Source organism: Oryza sativa, chromosome 11 (genome assembly GCF_034140825.1).
Source record: "Oryza sativa Japonica Group chromosome 11, ASM3414082v1".
Classification (NCBI taxonomy): Eukaryota; Viridiplantae; Streptophyta; class Magnoliopsida; order Poales; family Poaceae; genus Oryza; species Oryza sativa.
Window position 1 is genome coordinate 27,571,867 of NC_089045.1, and position 13,370 is coordinate 27,585,236.

Below are 13,370 nucleotides of genomic sequence, written 5' to 3' on the forward strand. Positions count from 1 at the left end.
GCAATGTGTATACAATAATATTGCATTTGGAGTGTAACTAAACATGAGAACACAAACTAAATATTAGCCTATCTTTAAAGTCTTGATGATGTCGTCAAAGTGTGCCAATTCTTAGATGATGATGAAGAAAAGATATATCCCCTTCTCAATGAAGTGGATCTCGGAGCCTTCACAAACTGTTCTTCGGCCCTTGGTACCTTGAAGCCTTCACGAACCGTTCTTCGGCTCTTTATTGATTTGGAAATGTGGTTGATGATGATGATGACAATGGAACTTCACAAACTGTTCTTCGGTCCTTTGACTGATGATGATGTTGATGAAGGCCCTTCACAAACTGTTCTTCGGACCTTCGCTGATTGATGATGATCATGATGACAAGCTCCGACATGGAGACGATGAAGTGACAATGAAGGCCAGTTCCAATGGGGAGCTGGTGATGATGAAAGCCAACTCTGACAGGGAGTTGGTGGTGTAGAAAAGACGATGAAGAGATGAACTGGCATAACTTTGACAAATTGAATGATATGCAATGGACTTTGGTAGATGGACACTATGAATTTCAGATGAAAAAGAGACAATATTGTAACAGCAGACACCTAGCAAAAGTCGCACTGTGATGATAAACCTGACTAAGATGATAGCACAACAGAGATGATATAATGACACAACTTGGCAGACTAAAATCAAAAGGATGGATTTGATGAACAAACAGAGATATCACATTGTACTATGGAATATGGATAGGCATCAGCAATAAGCACATCAATGCAGCAAGCAGAAGTGATGGTAGTATATGGGAAGGGTTCGATCTGACACTATGATAGACCAAAAGACAAACCGGAATGTCTGCTGCTAGCTTTGCTGAACGACAACGCATACTACTGCAGCAAGCTCGATGGAAGTCCAAAAAATGGTTACTGCTTGAAGATGGCCTCGTCCGGTGCAGCAGCATGAGCAGAACATCCACACACGCAGATGCAGACATGGGGACAAATTGTCACGACGACAGCCTGGATGGGGCGCCGCGACGGGCGGCGGGCACAAGGACAAAAGCCGGCGGGAGGAGTGGCACAGACTGGCGATGGGGCCAGTGGCAGCCTCCCACGATTGACGACGGAGAATGACGGCTTGCGATGGGCAGCGTGCCGGCGTGACCAGCGGCGGGAGGCGACCAACAGCAGACTAGATCGGAAGACGACGACGATGGCTCACCGACGGCGAGCACGGATCTGACAGCAACCGGCGCGAAGGTGATGACGACGGGTCGACCGGCAGCAGAGACGAGGATGGACTACGACGAGCTGAGGATGAGGTAAGTTACTGCCGGCGGCTGCTACTTCTCGTGCTGCCTTGTTGGATTTGGACTTTGTAATGGTTGCTTGCTGCTGCTTGGATTTGGACACTTGCTGCATCTGACTGCTTAGCTGCTTGCCAATGACGTTGAGAAGAGACTGCTTGATGAAGAAAAGCCAAAAGGACGTGAGGACAAGGTGATGGCTCGCCGGCGGCGAGCCGCCATCGACGCGCCGGTGAGGACACCGGATTGAGCTAGGGTTCGGATCTTTGCTCTGATACCATGTAATTTAGGAGAGGAATTTGGGGATTTTCCACAGTTCATTGATCTACCCCTGAAGGGGAAATATAAATATGTACAAAAGAGATGCGAAAATACTAAACTACCCCTAATATCTTAACACGTAGTACAATGCTGAACCAAGTTGATCTGCAAGTCCTTGCCAAAAAACCAAACTTGAAAATTTTTTATAACCATTTAGATGACATGCAAGAAACGGGTGGACGTTCACCCGAGTGTTTAAAACATTTTCCCTCTTGGACAGTTCTTACAATGAAAGCAAACTTACCTTCAAGAAAGAAGAGTTCCTGAAGCTCACCTTACTTACTGTCGACTGCCCTGCCATAAACAAAATCACCTTCACTGACGGAGCTGTGCCTAAGATGGAGAAGATAACCTGGACCTTGAGCAGGATAGAGTCTCTCTCCGGCATCAAAAACCTTCCAAAACTGAATAGGCTCCAGTTGTTTGGTGACCATGTCCCCTATCAGGTGAAAGAAGACATTAAAGCACTTAGAATGCGCCTTGTTTATACACACGGGTTCACGCAGGAGCAGCAGAAGCAAGCAAAAAGAGGAGCAGAAGAAGACCAGGAAAAAGATGATGTAAGGTTTCAACTTTCTTGCTTCACCTCCAAGAACTGGTGTATCAGCCCTAGTTCGCCATAATCCATTCATCACTAGATATCATTGCCATGCTTGCTCGATTCGTCGATCGTATGCTACCAGCCGGTACGTGTGCTTTGTCTCTCCTGAATTGTGATGCATGGTCGATCGTGTAAACATACGACTGTGCTGTGTGCTCCTATATAGTGGTGCGTATGTGTGTATACGTAAATGTGTCCCTGAAAACCGTACGTGTGCGGTTTTGCTAGCTTCTTGCTTGTTTCTTGAGCATAATAACAGCTGTGGCCAATGCAGCTTTGGTCCTGTGAGGATATCGGTCGAGATCAAGTTGGGTTTGCTCGAGTTGAGCAGCCTAATTTCATCTCGATCAATCACCTGCATGCATGTGTGGGCATGCATTGAGTTGATCAGTGTGTGTGCTAGCTTTGAGCATATGGGTGGTGCTCAATTCATCGAGGATTCGGATTTGTGTGTGTGTGATTAATTTGGACCACCAGATGTGGTTTCATGTAATAATAAGCGCGACATTATCCCGCAGGTTAATTGATTGTGATGAACCATTGAGTGCTATGTTATATACACATATTATATGCTCTGTTTGTATATATTGAAGGACTGGAACGGAACTGATTATTTCCAACAGGGATGATCCAAAATGAAAAGATACCTGATTGGCTTGCTTGCATTTGTATGGTTAATTTACATTTGTTAGTGTCCGATCCCAAAGCTTTCCCGTTTTCTTTTCTTTCTTCCGAACCCTTCCACATCAGCAATGCATGGGGTCTCAGCTCTAAAGAAATTAATCTGCAGTGATTTAGTTTGCAGTTCTGTTAATGCCTGAGTAATTCCTACTAATACATGTTTATTAATTCGATCTCGCGAGCGGAAAGGCCGTACATCATCCAATAGATTTTAGCGGCAAAATGACACGGATTTTTGACCTTCGGATCCGCTTCATGATCCGTGCTCCATGACCTCCAGCTCTAGCTCCAGTGAACTCCGGGAGCTACTGAGTGGTTTGGTTTTGGGTTGTGGTTGGGGGAGAGCTGGCTATCAAGGATTAATTACTGGTCTCCATTTCTTTAAACATATGTTAGGCGTAGACTCAAGTGGGTGTGCATGTGTGGCGCTTGATGTATGCGTGTTTGTCTTCCAAGTAATCGAGAGAAAAAAGAAACATTTGATTGAGAAGCTATGAGATGCGACGATATCCAAAGTGGAGCAACCTTGATTGAATGTTGCGTGAGCTCGATCTTGATCTTGTCTCTTCAATTTCTAAGTGCTTGTTCCCAACATGCATGGGCATACAGTTGATACAACCACCTATCCAGATGTTCTTTTGTTATTAAAAGAATAACTAATGTGCAATATGGTTGCTAAAACATGCATATTAATTAACTACCAGTGGCTGGCGCCGTCAGTGGGCTGCTGGGCCTCCTCCAAAACGAGGCACTGCTGGCTACCAGCAATTCCTAGCTACCAGCAGTTAGCAGCGTGCATGACCTGTGGCATCTGATCGGTGCACGCATGCTTGCTAGCTTGAGAATTCCAGATATGCTGATTGATGCAGCTAGATGTGCTCATGTACCTATCGAGTTGGATTGGTGTGTGTTTCATCCGGACTACCTGCACACACGTGTGCCTTGAGTTGATCAGTGTGTGTGCTTATGCTCATGGTGGATTGGATTTGTGTGTGTATATGTCAGTGTATGTGTGGATTCAGTTCATCCCACTGAAACCATCAGGGTGTGGTTTCATGTAATTAATAAATTGCGACAACATTTGGTTCGCATGCATGTTAATTAAGTAACCACTGTGTGCTTTTCATATATCTCTGCTCTGATTTTGCTCTACTTACATGCTATGAACTATGAACTACCAGAAATTGGGAATTTTCAGGGTAACGAAAATCCCCGAGGTCTCGTATGTCTATGACAAAATTCGAACAAATTTTTAATTTGAACCGAGAAAAGATAACTTTCGCACAGATCGATTCGAGGGGGGGAAGAGAGCCTAACCGAAGAAATCAGCCGCACCACCGGCGGCCGGAGCGGAGAGGACGACTTGCCGGCGCCACCGCGCCACCATTTGCGCCGTCGGAGAGAATCGGGGTCCCGGCCGGGAAGCCGCCCGTGCCCCGCCGTGGACAGTAGGGGAGCCACCGGTGAAGCCGCAGAGGAGGACGGCGAGGCCACTGCCTGGAGTCGCCGCCGCCGCCGCCGGCGGGGAGGTCACAGGTTGGCACGCATGCAGAGCCCAGCCGGTGGTAATGGCGGCCCAGTTATGTGGGCTGGCTGGCTGTGTGTAGGCCCATATGGTTGGAGGGAATCGGCCCACTGGGCTCTCCACGTAAGCTGACTGACCATTCTCCCAAACCAAACTTACCTTGTCATTCTCACGATACAAAAGTGAGTTTTGCCACACCGCTGTTAGGTAAGGCATGTTTTGTTAGCTACTCCCTCCGTGTAAAAAACAAAAAAAACTCAACTTCTGATGTTTGAATTTTGTCCCACAAAACATCAACTTTTACCATCCTATCTATCTTCAACACATTGTTTTATCCCTTAAATATATACCTTTTACTTATCTATCACTATTACTACTTTTTCTAATAATGAGGGATATTTTGGTCATTTTTACTCTTGACTAATTTCTTTCCAATAATGAGGGATATTTTGGTCATTTTTACTCTTGACTAATTTCTCCTTGGGATTCTATAAATGGACATTTTATGAGACACATGGAGTAAGTGTTTGGTTGGTTCTTACAACTGTGGCAAGCCACACTTTACTAACTCACTGACCCATATGTTATAGGTTTATTTTTTAGCCACATCTTGCCAACTTTTTGTGGCTTGTGACACCTTTGGTAAGCTGCATTGTGGCAAAGTTTTTCTTCAACCAAATAGGCCCTTAGTAATTCCAAAAGCTTCCTGTCTTAAAACTCAAATCAAATACTCCCTCCGTCCCAAATATAAAAACCTAGGACTGGATGAGACATTTCCTAGCCTGTCCAGATTCGTTGTATTAGAAAATGTCCCATCCGGTCCTATGTTCTTATATTTTGGGACGGAGAAAGTATGTAATAAGGGCTTCAAACAACAACATTTTGTTATATCAAAATGTGCCAAAATTGGACATTCCAAAATTTAGTTGGGTTGGTTTGGGCAACAACCAAACAAGCCCTTTGTCCATGGGTTTGGATGCTTGGTTGTTCCATTACATGCATGCATGGTGTGGGAGGGTGAAGACTGAAGAGATAAGGCAGAGATAGGCAGAGATATGTATTACTACCTCCGTTTCAAGTTATAAAATGTTTTGACTTTGGGTTTTGACTTTGGTTAAAGTCAAACTGCTTCAAATTTGATTAAGTTTGTAGACAATAATAATAACATTTTCAACCCAAGACAAATTTATTATAAAAATATATTCAATTATTGATTTAATGAAATAATTTGGTAATATAAATATTAATATACTCCCTCCGTTTCTAAATATTTGACGTCGTTGACTTTTTTAAACATGTTTGACCATTCGTCTTATTTAAAAAAATTAAGTAATTATTATTATTTTTCCTATTATTTGATTCATTGTTTAATATACTTTCATGTATACATATAATTTTACATATTTCATAAAAAGTTTTTAAATAAGACGAAAGGTCAAACATGTGCTAAGAAGTCAACGGTGTCAAACATTTTGAAACGAAGGGAGTATTTGTCTACAAACTTAGTCAAACTTGAAGTAGTTTGACTTTAACCAAAGTCAAAACGTCTTGTAACCTGCAACGGAGGGAGTAGTAAAGAGATTAAAAGCAAAAGAGGTGTCAAAAACTTTTTGATCTCTTGAGGGTCATCCCATCCATCATATGCAAATAGTTATGAAAAAATATTTAGATATTTGACAATATTTATATAGCGCATACATATACCATACTTGATTTCCAAGTCAAACATAAACTCAGACATCAGATTAAAAAAATGCAAATCCAATATATAAACGGTACAAGTACTTTTCACACTCAAATTAGTCCATTTATTTATTACATGCATCCCTTGTATTCATGATTTTCTGATACCTCTCAAATAAGACAGTACAAAAAATTCTCATCCATATGTACATCATATTCATGTGCGTATAGTCATAGTTAAGCGAAATTTTGCATCAAATTAATTCCTATATGGATAGAGTATCATAATTTGGCCTTGATTAATGTTTTATAATATAATAGTCCGGCAAAAGACATGACATTGACCAAATTTTGGTATGGTAGAACCTTTTTACGGCTCTTGAGGTAAAGAGCGTGTCATAAGTTTAAGTGTTAGACTGTTAGTGTATGCCTTTATGGTATCTTTAACATATATCTCCTCCGGACAATAAAATGTTATAATCAAAATCTACTTTCCGAGGAGCTATACACCGGTGCATTCGATGGAAATAGATCCTCTAACGTGAATTTGCCCCTATCGTCATTGACACGTGGGCCAACAAGTGCTGGGTCCATACATCAGCGACCATGTCCCTCAGACGTGAAGTCGGAGGATCTCAATCCGCATTGGATCTTATAATAAGCTGTCAAAAATATAATGAAGTAACAGTACCTAGACTCAGCTAGCTCCAGGTACATCTCAATAATGGGTAATGTAAGGGAAAAGAATATTGTCCTTCATAAGGCAATGTTTCAAGCAAGAATGGATCTGCAGACAACCAAAGCAAGAAAAGGATAAATAATAAAGAAGAATAGGGCCGCCGGATGACAGTGCTCCAAAGAGAGAAGTAACCAAAGGAATATCATTCATTGACAGAAAGAAGTAAAGAGAAGAAAATGTACGTGAGTTGCAGGCCAAATAAAGCTAAGCATTGGGATCCAATGCCATTAGTTTCCTCAAGTCTAGGGCAAGGGAAATATTCCTTAATTATCTTGTCATGCATGCAGCAGCAACCATGGAGTCATGAGTTCATGACCCAATCAAGTATGGGTTTTTGCAGCAAGAGAAGTTACCCAACCACTGTTCATTGATCGATTAGCCAAACAAGCACCCACCCCACCCAATTCATGAAGCTAGGCAGCCTAGCTAGCTTGTGGCTGCTAAACTGATCAAGAATTCAAGCCTTAGCCTAGCCTAGCTAGCTTGATCCGGCCAGACAGCCAGCCAGCGGCTCAGGTGGCGCAGCGGCGATGGCTGAGGTCGCGGTGGCCGCCGTGACCTCGCTGCTGGGGCAGATCCGCAACGAGGCGCTGTTTCTGGGGCGCGTGAAGAGCGACGTGCGGTTCATCAAGCACGAGATGGAGAGCATGAGGAGCTTCCTGGAGCACCTGGCCGAGACCGGCGGTGACCACGACCCGCAGGTCCAGACGTGGATGGAGCAGGTCTGGGAGCTCGCCCGCGACTGCAGGAGCTGCGTCGACATCTACCTGCAGCGCGGGAACCCGGCGGCGGTCCTCGGCCCGAGGGGCGGCGCCCTCCGGCGATACCTCTGCTGGGCGCCTTGGTTCGTGCAGAGCATGGTGCACCAGCACTACGCTGGCATCGAGCTGAGCGAGCTCAAGGAGCGGGCGTGCGACGTCGCTCAGCGTCGCAAGAGGTACGACGTGGTGGTCGCCCCCAAGCTGGAAGCCGTGCCGCCACCGGCATCGTCGTCAGAAGCTGAAGAAGACTACGGTGCAACACGCGACAATTTGGCTGGTGGTGGTAGCAGCAATTCTGATCTCGGTCGAACAAGTGCTCTAGAGGGTCGGTCTCTAGAGAATTACTGTGGCGAGGAGCTTGCCCACTGGGTGATGGGCACGACGACAACGATGGGATCGTCGTCGGCTTCAATACCATCCATCGCCATTGTATCGCCACCGATACAAGAAGCTGATGATACAGCAGAGATGGTTGCAATTCATGATGCTTTGGCTTCTGTGGCGGCCACCCATTTTGAGCGCTCACTCTTGGTCTACCTCCCGGCAATGCATCACAACCCCTCCCGTATCCGGATCAAACTCAGTGACATCCTCTGCTACATCCTGTATCAATGCCACATGGAGAAGGAGAGCTGGCACTCCCGATGGGGCCGCGAATACTTAAGCATGGTGGAGGAATATCGAGCGTCGAATCCGGTGAATGCCATGAAATGCTACATTTACAAAATGAAGAAGATTGCTGACATCTGTAGGGGTTACACTTTCAAGAGAGTTTTCCAAAATGTTGTTCAAATAGGCAGGATGGTTACTCAAAGACTCAACGGTGAGCTTGAAAGAGGTGTAGATGCTATGCTCGGACTGACGAACAAGAAACCCTTGTGCATACTCTTGAAAGCGCTGGATTACCTTGAATACGGCGCTGATTTCACTGACGTGAGAAAGTACCACGAGCTTCGGGTTGACAGGATGCCATTTCAATTTCAGATGCTACAATTGGATGAAGAAAAATTACTGGTGGCAACGGCCCAGAAGCTTAAAGGGCATATTGAAACTAACATTCCGATTCATCTCAGCCATGCCACATATGAATCCATCCTGCGCGAAGTGTTCCAAGCCAGCAACAAAAACCTACAGGCCCAGGAAGGAACCACTGCTCCCAGCCCAGGCGTTGGTACTAGTCATGATGTTGCAGCTGCAGCAGCTACTCCTACAACTACTACATTCGACAAGGATCAAATCAAACAAATCATATACATCCACATGGTTCAGCAGGAGGTCCTACAGGAGCTACAGGATAAGCAGCCTTCACAAGTGCCGGAAGCAGGCAAATCTTTGGTGAAGGCCGAGCAAGCCACACCTAATCCAGCCAATCAGGATGACCATGAATTTACAAGTGCTATCCAAGAAACCAAGGAAAAGATCGCACAAATCGGGGTAAAGATCGAGGAACGGCTTCTTATCGAATGCATAGTTGAGGAGATTAAAGAGCTTTTGGGAGGTAAAAGGACCCTGATTATCATTGAAGATGATAAGAACTATGTATCCCAGTGGTATGAGCTCAGAAATTCTTTGGAGCAGCTATCATGCTCAGGCAGCGCAATGATTGTGACCACCCAGGACACTCAAAGGGCCAAAGAGATTTGCTATCCACCAAGGGAGCCTATAACCAATTCTATTGTTGGCATGTACCATGATATTTTGCTCAAGGTTACAAGCCAGCGAGTGAATGGAGATGCCAGTCAGATTTTCCGTGACATCCTGAACAAGTGTTGTCCAAGTGAGTTCTGCATGAAGACCTTTGCTCATGCCCTGTACACTAATCCCAATAGGAGCAATGAAGATATGTGCAAGTTGCTTGGCTCCCTTCATTCACAGCAATCATCGGGCATCAATGCTGAGAAGATGATCAAGTTCTCCTACGATGATCTCCGTAAAGAATACAAGTCTTGCTTGCTGTACCTATCAATCTTCCCTCATGGTTACTCCATTAGGCGGTCAACCTTAGTAGAACGTTGGGTTGTAGAAGGGCTCATAACTAAGGAAGACTGGCCTAGTGCAATTCATCATGCTGAGCGATGTTTCGACACACTCATTGATCGATGGCTTATCTATCCCAATGATATTGGAGCTGCAGGAAAGATAAAGAGTTGCACTGTAGGTAATCTTGTTCATGAGTTCATCACCAAGATTGCAAAGAAACAACATATCGTGGAACCACGCCTGTCACATCATTTGGCTCGTCATTTCTCCATCTTCAATGAGCTCCAACTCCGTGGCTCGGATAGAATCGACAGGTTCTTCAAGAATCTCTCTAAATCATCTCAATTGTCAATGCTTAAAGTGCTAGATCTAGAAGGCTGTTGTTGCTTCAAGGGGAAGGAGCACTACCTCAAGGACATTTGCAGCAATATATTACTACTCAAGTATCTGAACCTAAGGGGAACGGATATTACCAAGCTACCTCATCAAATCAACAACCTCTATGACCTGGAGGTATTGGATATCCGGCAAACTAAGGTGCCTGCGTTTGCAACAAAGCATGTCCTGCTCCTGAAGCTAAAACGTCTGCTGGCTGGTTCAAGTATTAGTGAGACCACCATGTCTATCAGGGACAAGGAGCCATTATCCTCCTATGTCCGAATTCCTCTTGGGATAAAAAAAATGGCAAACGTGGAGGTATTATTCAATGTCAAGGTCTGGACTGGCCAAGAGTTGAAAGACATTGGGAAGCTATGGCAACTGAGGAAGCTCGGTGTGGTTATCGACGACAAGGACAATCTACTCAAGAATTTGCTTACAGCAATTAGTGACTTATGTGAGTGCCTCCGGTCTCTGTCCATCACTATTGTTCCCTGCAGTACCAAAAGAGAGGGCACTCCATCCATTGGAGACTTACCAGAGTATATTTCCCGTTGCCTGAAATACCGTCCCAAGCTTCTTGAGAGCCTGTGCCTCCAGGGTACCACGCAAAAGGGCGAGCTTCTTACATTATTGGCTGAACGTTTTACTAAGCTTGTCAAGGTAACATTGAGTTGGACCTCATTGAAACAGAAAAATCTGGAGGGTCTTGGTGATCTGCCCAACTTATGCTATGTTAGGTTCAGAAACAAGGGATACACAGATGGCAAGCTCACCTTCATTCAGCAAAAATTCAAAAATCTCAAGTACTTTCTTGTCGAGGGCAAAAACATGAGAGGCATCAAATTTCAGAAAGGAGCAGCTCCAAGGCTCGAGAAGATTGTATTGTCCTTCACCAACATAGAGTCTCTTGATGGAGTCGGGGACCTTCCAAGACTGGAAGAGCTCGAGTTGAAGAGAAACAGATTCCTTCTTTCATTATCTGAAGTGGGAGAAACTCTTGAGAAATACATGCTCACCTTCAAGAAGGATGAATTCCAACATCTAAAGTACTTACTTGCTGAGGGTTTCAGCAAGATCTTTGAGACAAACATAACCTTTGAAGATGGAGCAACTCCAAAGCTTGAGAAGATCATCTTGAACTCCTTCGCCAACATAATGTCTCATCCTGGGGTCAGTAGCCTTCCAAAATTTAAGGAGCTTGAGTTGAAGTGCAACAAGCCACTTCTTTCATCATTTGAAAATGCCAATAAAATTTCCAAGGTGACTCTTCACTCTACCTTGCTGAAGAATGCTGATCTACAAATTCTTGCAAAAATACCAAGCATATGCTGCCTAGTGCTCCTGAGCGATTCTTATGATGAAAGCCAACTTACCTTCAACAAAGGAGAGTTTCTCATGCTCAACCTTCTTATTGTCAAGTGCCCTACCATCACCGACATCAGCTTCACCGAAGGAGCAGCTCCTATGCTTGAGAAGATCATCTGGTCCTTCACCAAGTTGAATTCTCTCTCAGGCATCGACAACCTCTCCAAACTGAAGGAGCTCGAGTTCATTGGTGACCTTGTCCCTGACCAGGTGAGGATAGACATTAATGTACATAGAAAGCATCCTGTTCTTAACCACAAGCCGCCAGAGCACCAAGACCAAGAAAACGGAAGTGAACAAGGAGAAAAGGAAGATGATCCAAGGTTTCCAGCTTGCTCATGGTTGTTTTTGAAGAACAAGTATTGGTCTGATAACTAATGAAACAAAATGTTTCATGCATGTATCCTCCATCCTTCCATCTAATTCGTGATCGCCTGCTCCATGAATTACTTGTATGCTAGAATGTGCTGTCCTTCTGTAAATCTGTAATACTTGTGTCTGTCTGTCTGTCAGTCAGTCTGTCTGTTTATTCATCAATCAATTCCTAGCTACCAGCTGCTAGCTGCATGCATGATCTGTGCCATCTGATTAGTGCACACATGCTAGCTAGCTAGTTACCTGGATAGCTTGAGCATTGCAGCTGTGCCGACCAGATGCAGCTAGCTGCGCTCGTGTATCGAGTAGGATTTGTGTGGGTTTCATCTGAAACCATCTCAAGGTGGGCCTTGAGGTAATCACTAATCAGTGCGTGTGATTTGAGCATATGGGTGTGCCTATGCTCATGGTGGATTGAATTTCTGTATATATGTATGTAATTCATCCCTCTGGAACCATCAGGGTGTGGTTTCATGTAATAAGTGTGGACAACATTTCGCGCTTGTTAATTTGTTAACCAATGTGCGTTTTTAATATGTTTGTGCTCTGATTGTGTTTCGCACAGGGTTTATACATTAAATAATTCCTAGTGCTATCAGCTGCTTCCTGTGTGCACGATCTGTGCCATCTGATCAATGCACACAAGCTAGCTGGTTAGATAACTTGAGCATTGCTGACTGATGCAGCTAGCTGTGCTCGTGTATCGACTTGGATTTGTGTGGGTTTCAACTGAAACCATGTGCAAGCATGTCTGCATAAATATGCAAATGTGCCTTGAGTTGAGTGGGTATGCCTTTGAGCATATGGGTGCGTGCCTGTGCTCATTGTGGATTGGTTTGTAAATCAGTATGTGTGTATGGATTTTATTCATCCCTTGCAAACCATCAGGATGTGGTTTCATGTAATAAATGCGACAACATTTCTCTCATTTTAATTTGTTAACCGATGTGTACTTTTAATATATTCGTGCGCTGATTGTGTGTTGCATAGGGTTTAAGCTATCTGAAAAGGGGGGATTTTTGGGGTAATAGAAACACCAAATTTTGGTGTGATAGAACGTTTTTATGGTTCTTGAGGGATATCAAAGAGTATCATACCTATTAGTCTTAATTTAAGGAATCTTTTGTGTATATCTCCTCAATGACAATAAAAATATCTAACTAAATCGTACTATCAAAGAGGTATATATAGTGCCATCAGTGCATCATATTCTATCTTGTATGAAGCTGTTAAAAATTAATGAAGTAACAGAAACACCAAATTTTGGTGTGATAGAACGTTTTTATGGTTCTTGAGGGATATAAAAGAGTATCATACCTTTTAGTCTTAATTTAAGGAATCTTCTGCATATATCTCCTCAATGACAATAAAAATATCTAATTAAATCGTACTTTCAAAGAGGTATTCATACCGCCATCAATGCATTATATTCCATCTTATATTAAGCTGTCAAAAATTAATGAAGTAGCAGTACGTACCTAGCTCCAGGCCAGCACATCCCAATGGTGGTAAAAAGAAAAAGAAATACTGCCCTTCATAAGGCAATGTCGCAAGCAAGAATGGATCTGCAGACAATCAAAGCAAGAAAAGGATAAATTATAAAGAAGTAAAGGGCTGCATGACAGTGATCCAAAAGAGAGAAGTAATCAAGGAATATCATT

General features: G+C 43.8%; 1 protein-coding gene and 1 long non-coding RNA gene across 2 annotated transcripts; one reads left to right on the top strand and one right to left on the bottom strand.

Annotated features, from left to right (window-relative positions):
• Positions 1-743: 743 nt before the first annotated feature.
• On the bottom strand, positions 744-4,450 carry LOC4351023 (uncharacterized). Its single transcript, XR_010737297.1, has 2 exons — positions 4,218-4,450; positions 744-2,057 (listed from the first exon to the last, which is right to left on the bottom strand). It is a non-coding gene; the product is annotated as an uncharacterized lncRNA (long non-coding RNA).
• Positions 4,451-7,217: 2,767 nt separating this feature from the next.
• On the top strand, positions 7,218-12,190 carry LOC107276178 (uncharacterized). The gene has a single exon (XM_026021210.2). It carries the CDS (start codon positions 7,378-7,380, stop codon positions 11,710-11,712), a length of 4,335 nt encoding a protein of 1,444 aa, XP_025876995.1. The 5' UTR covers positions 7,218-7,377; the 3' UTR covers positions 11,713-12,190.
• The last annotated feature ends 1,180 nt before the right edge of the window (positions 12,191-13,370 follow it).

Coding starts and splice junctions, on each gene's coding strand:
- LOC107276178 (XM_026021210.2), top strand. CDS start 7,378: ATGGCTGAGGTCGCGGTGGCCGCCGTGACCTCGCTGCTGGGGCAGATC.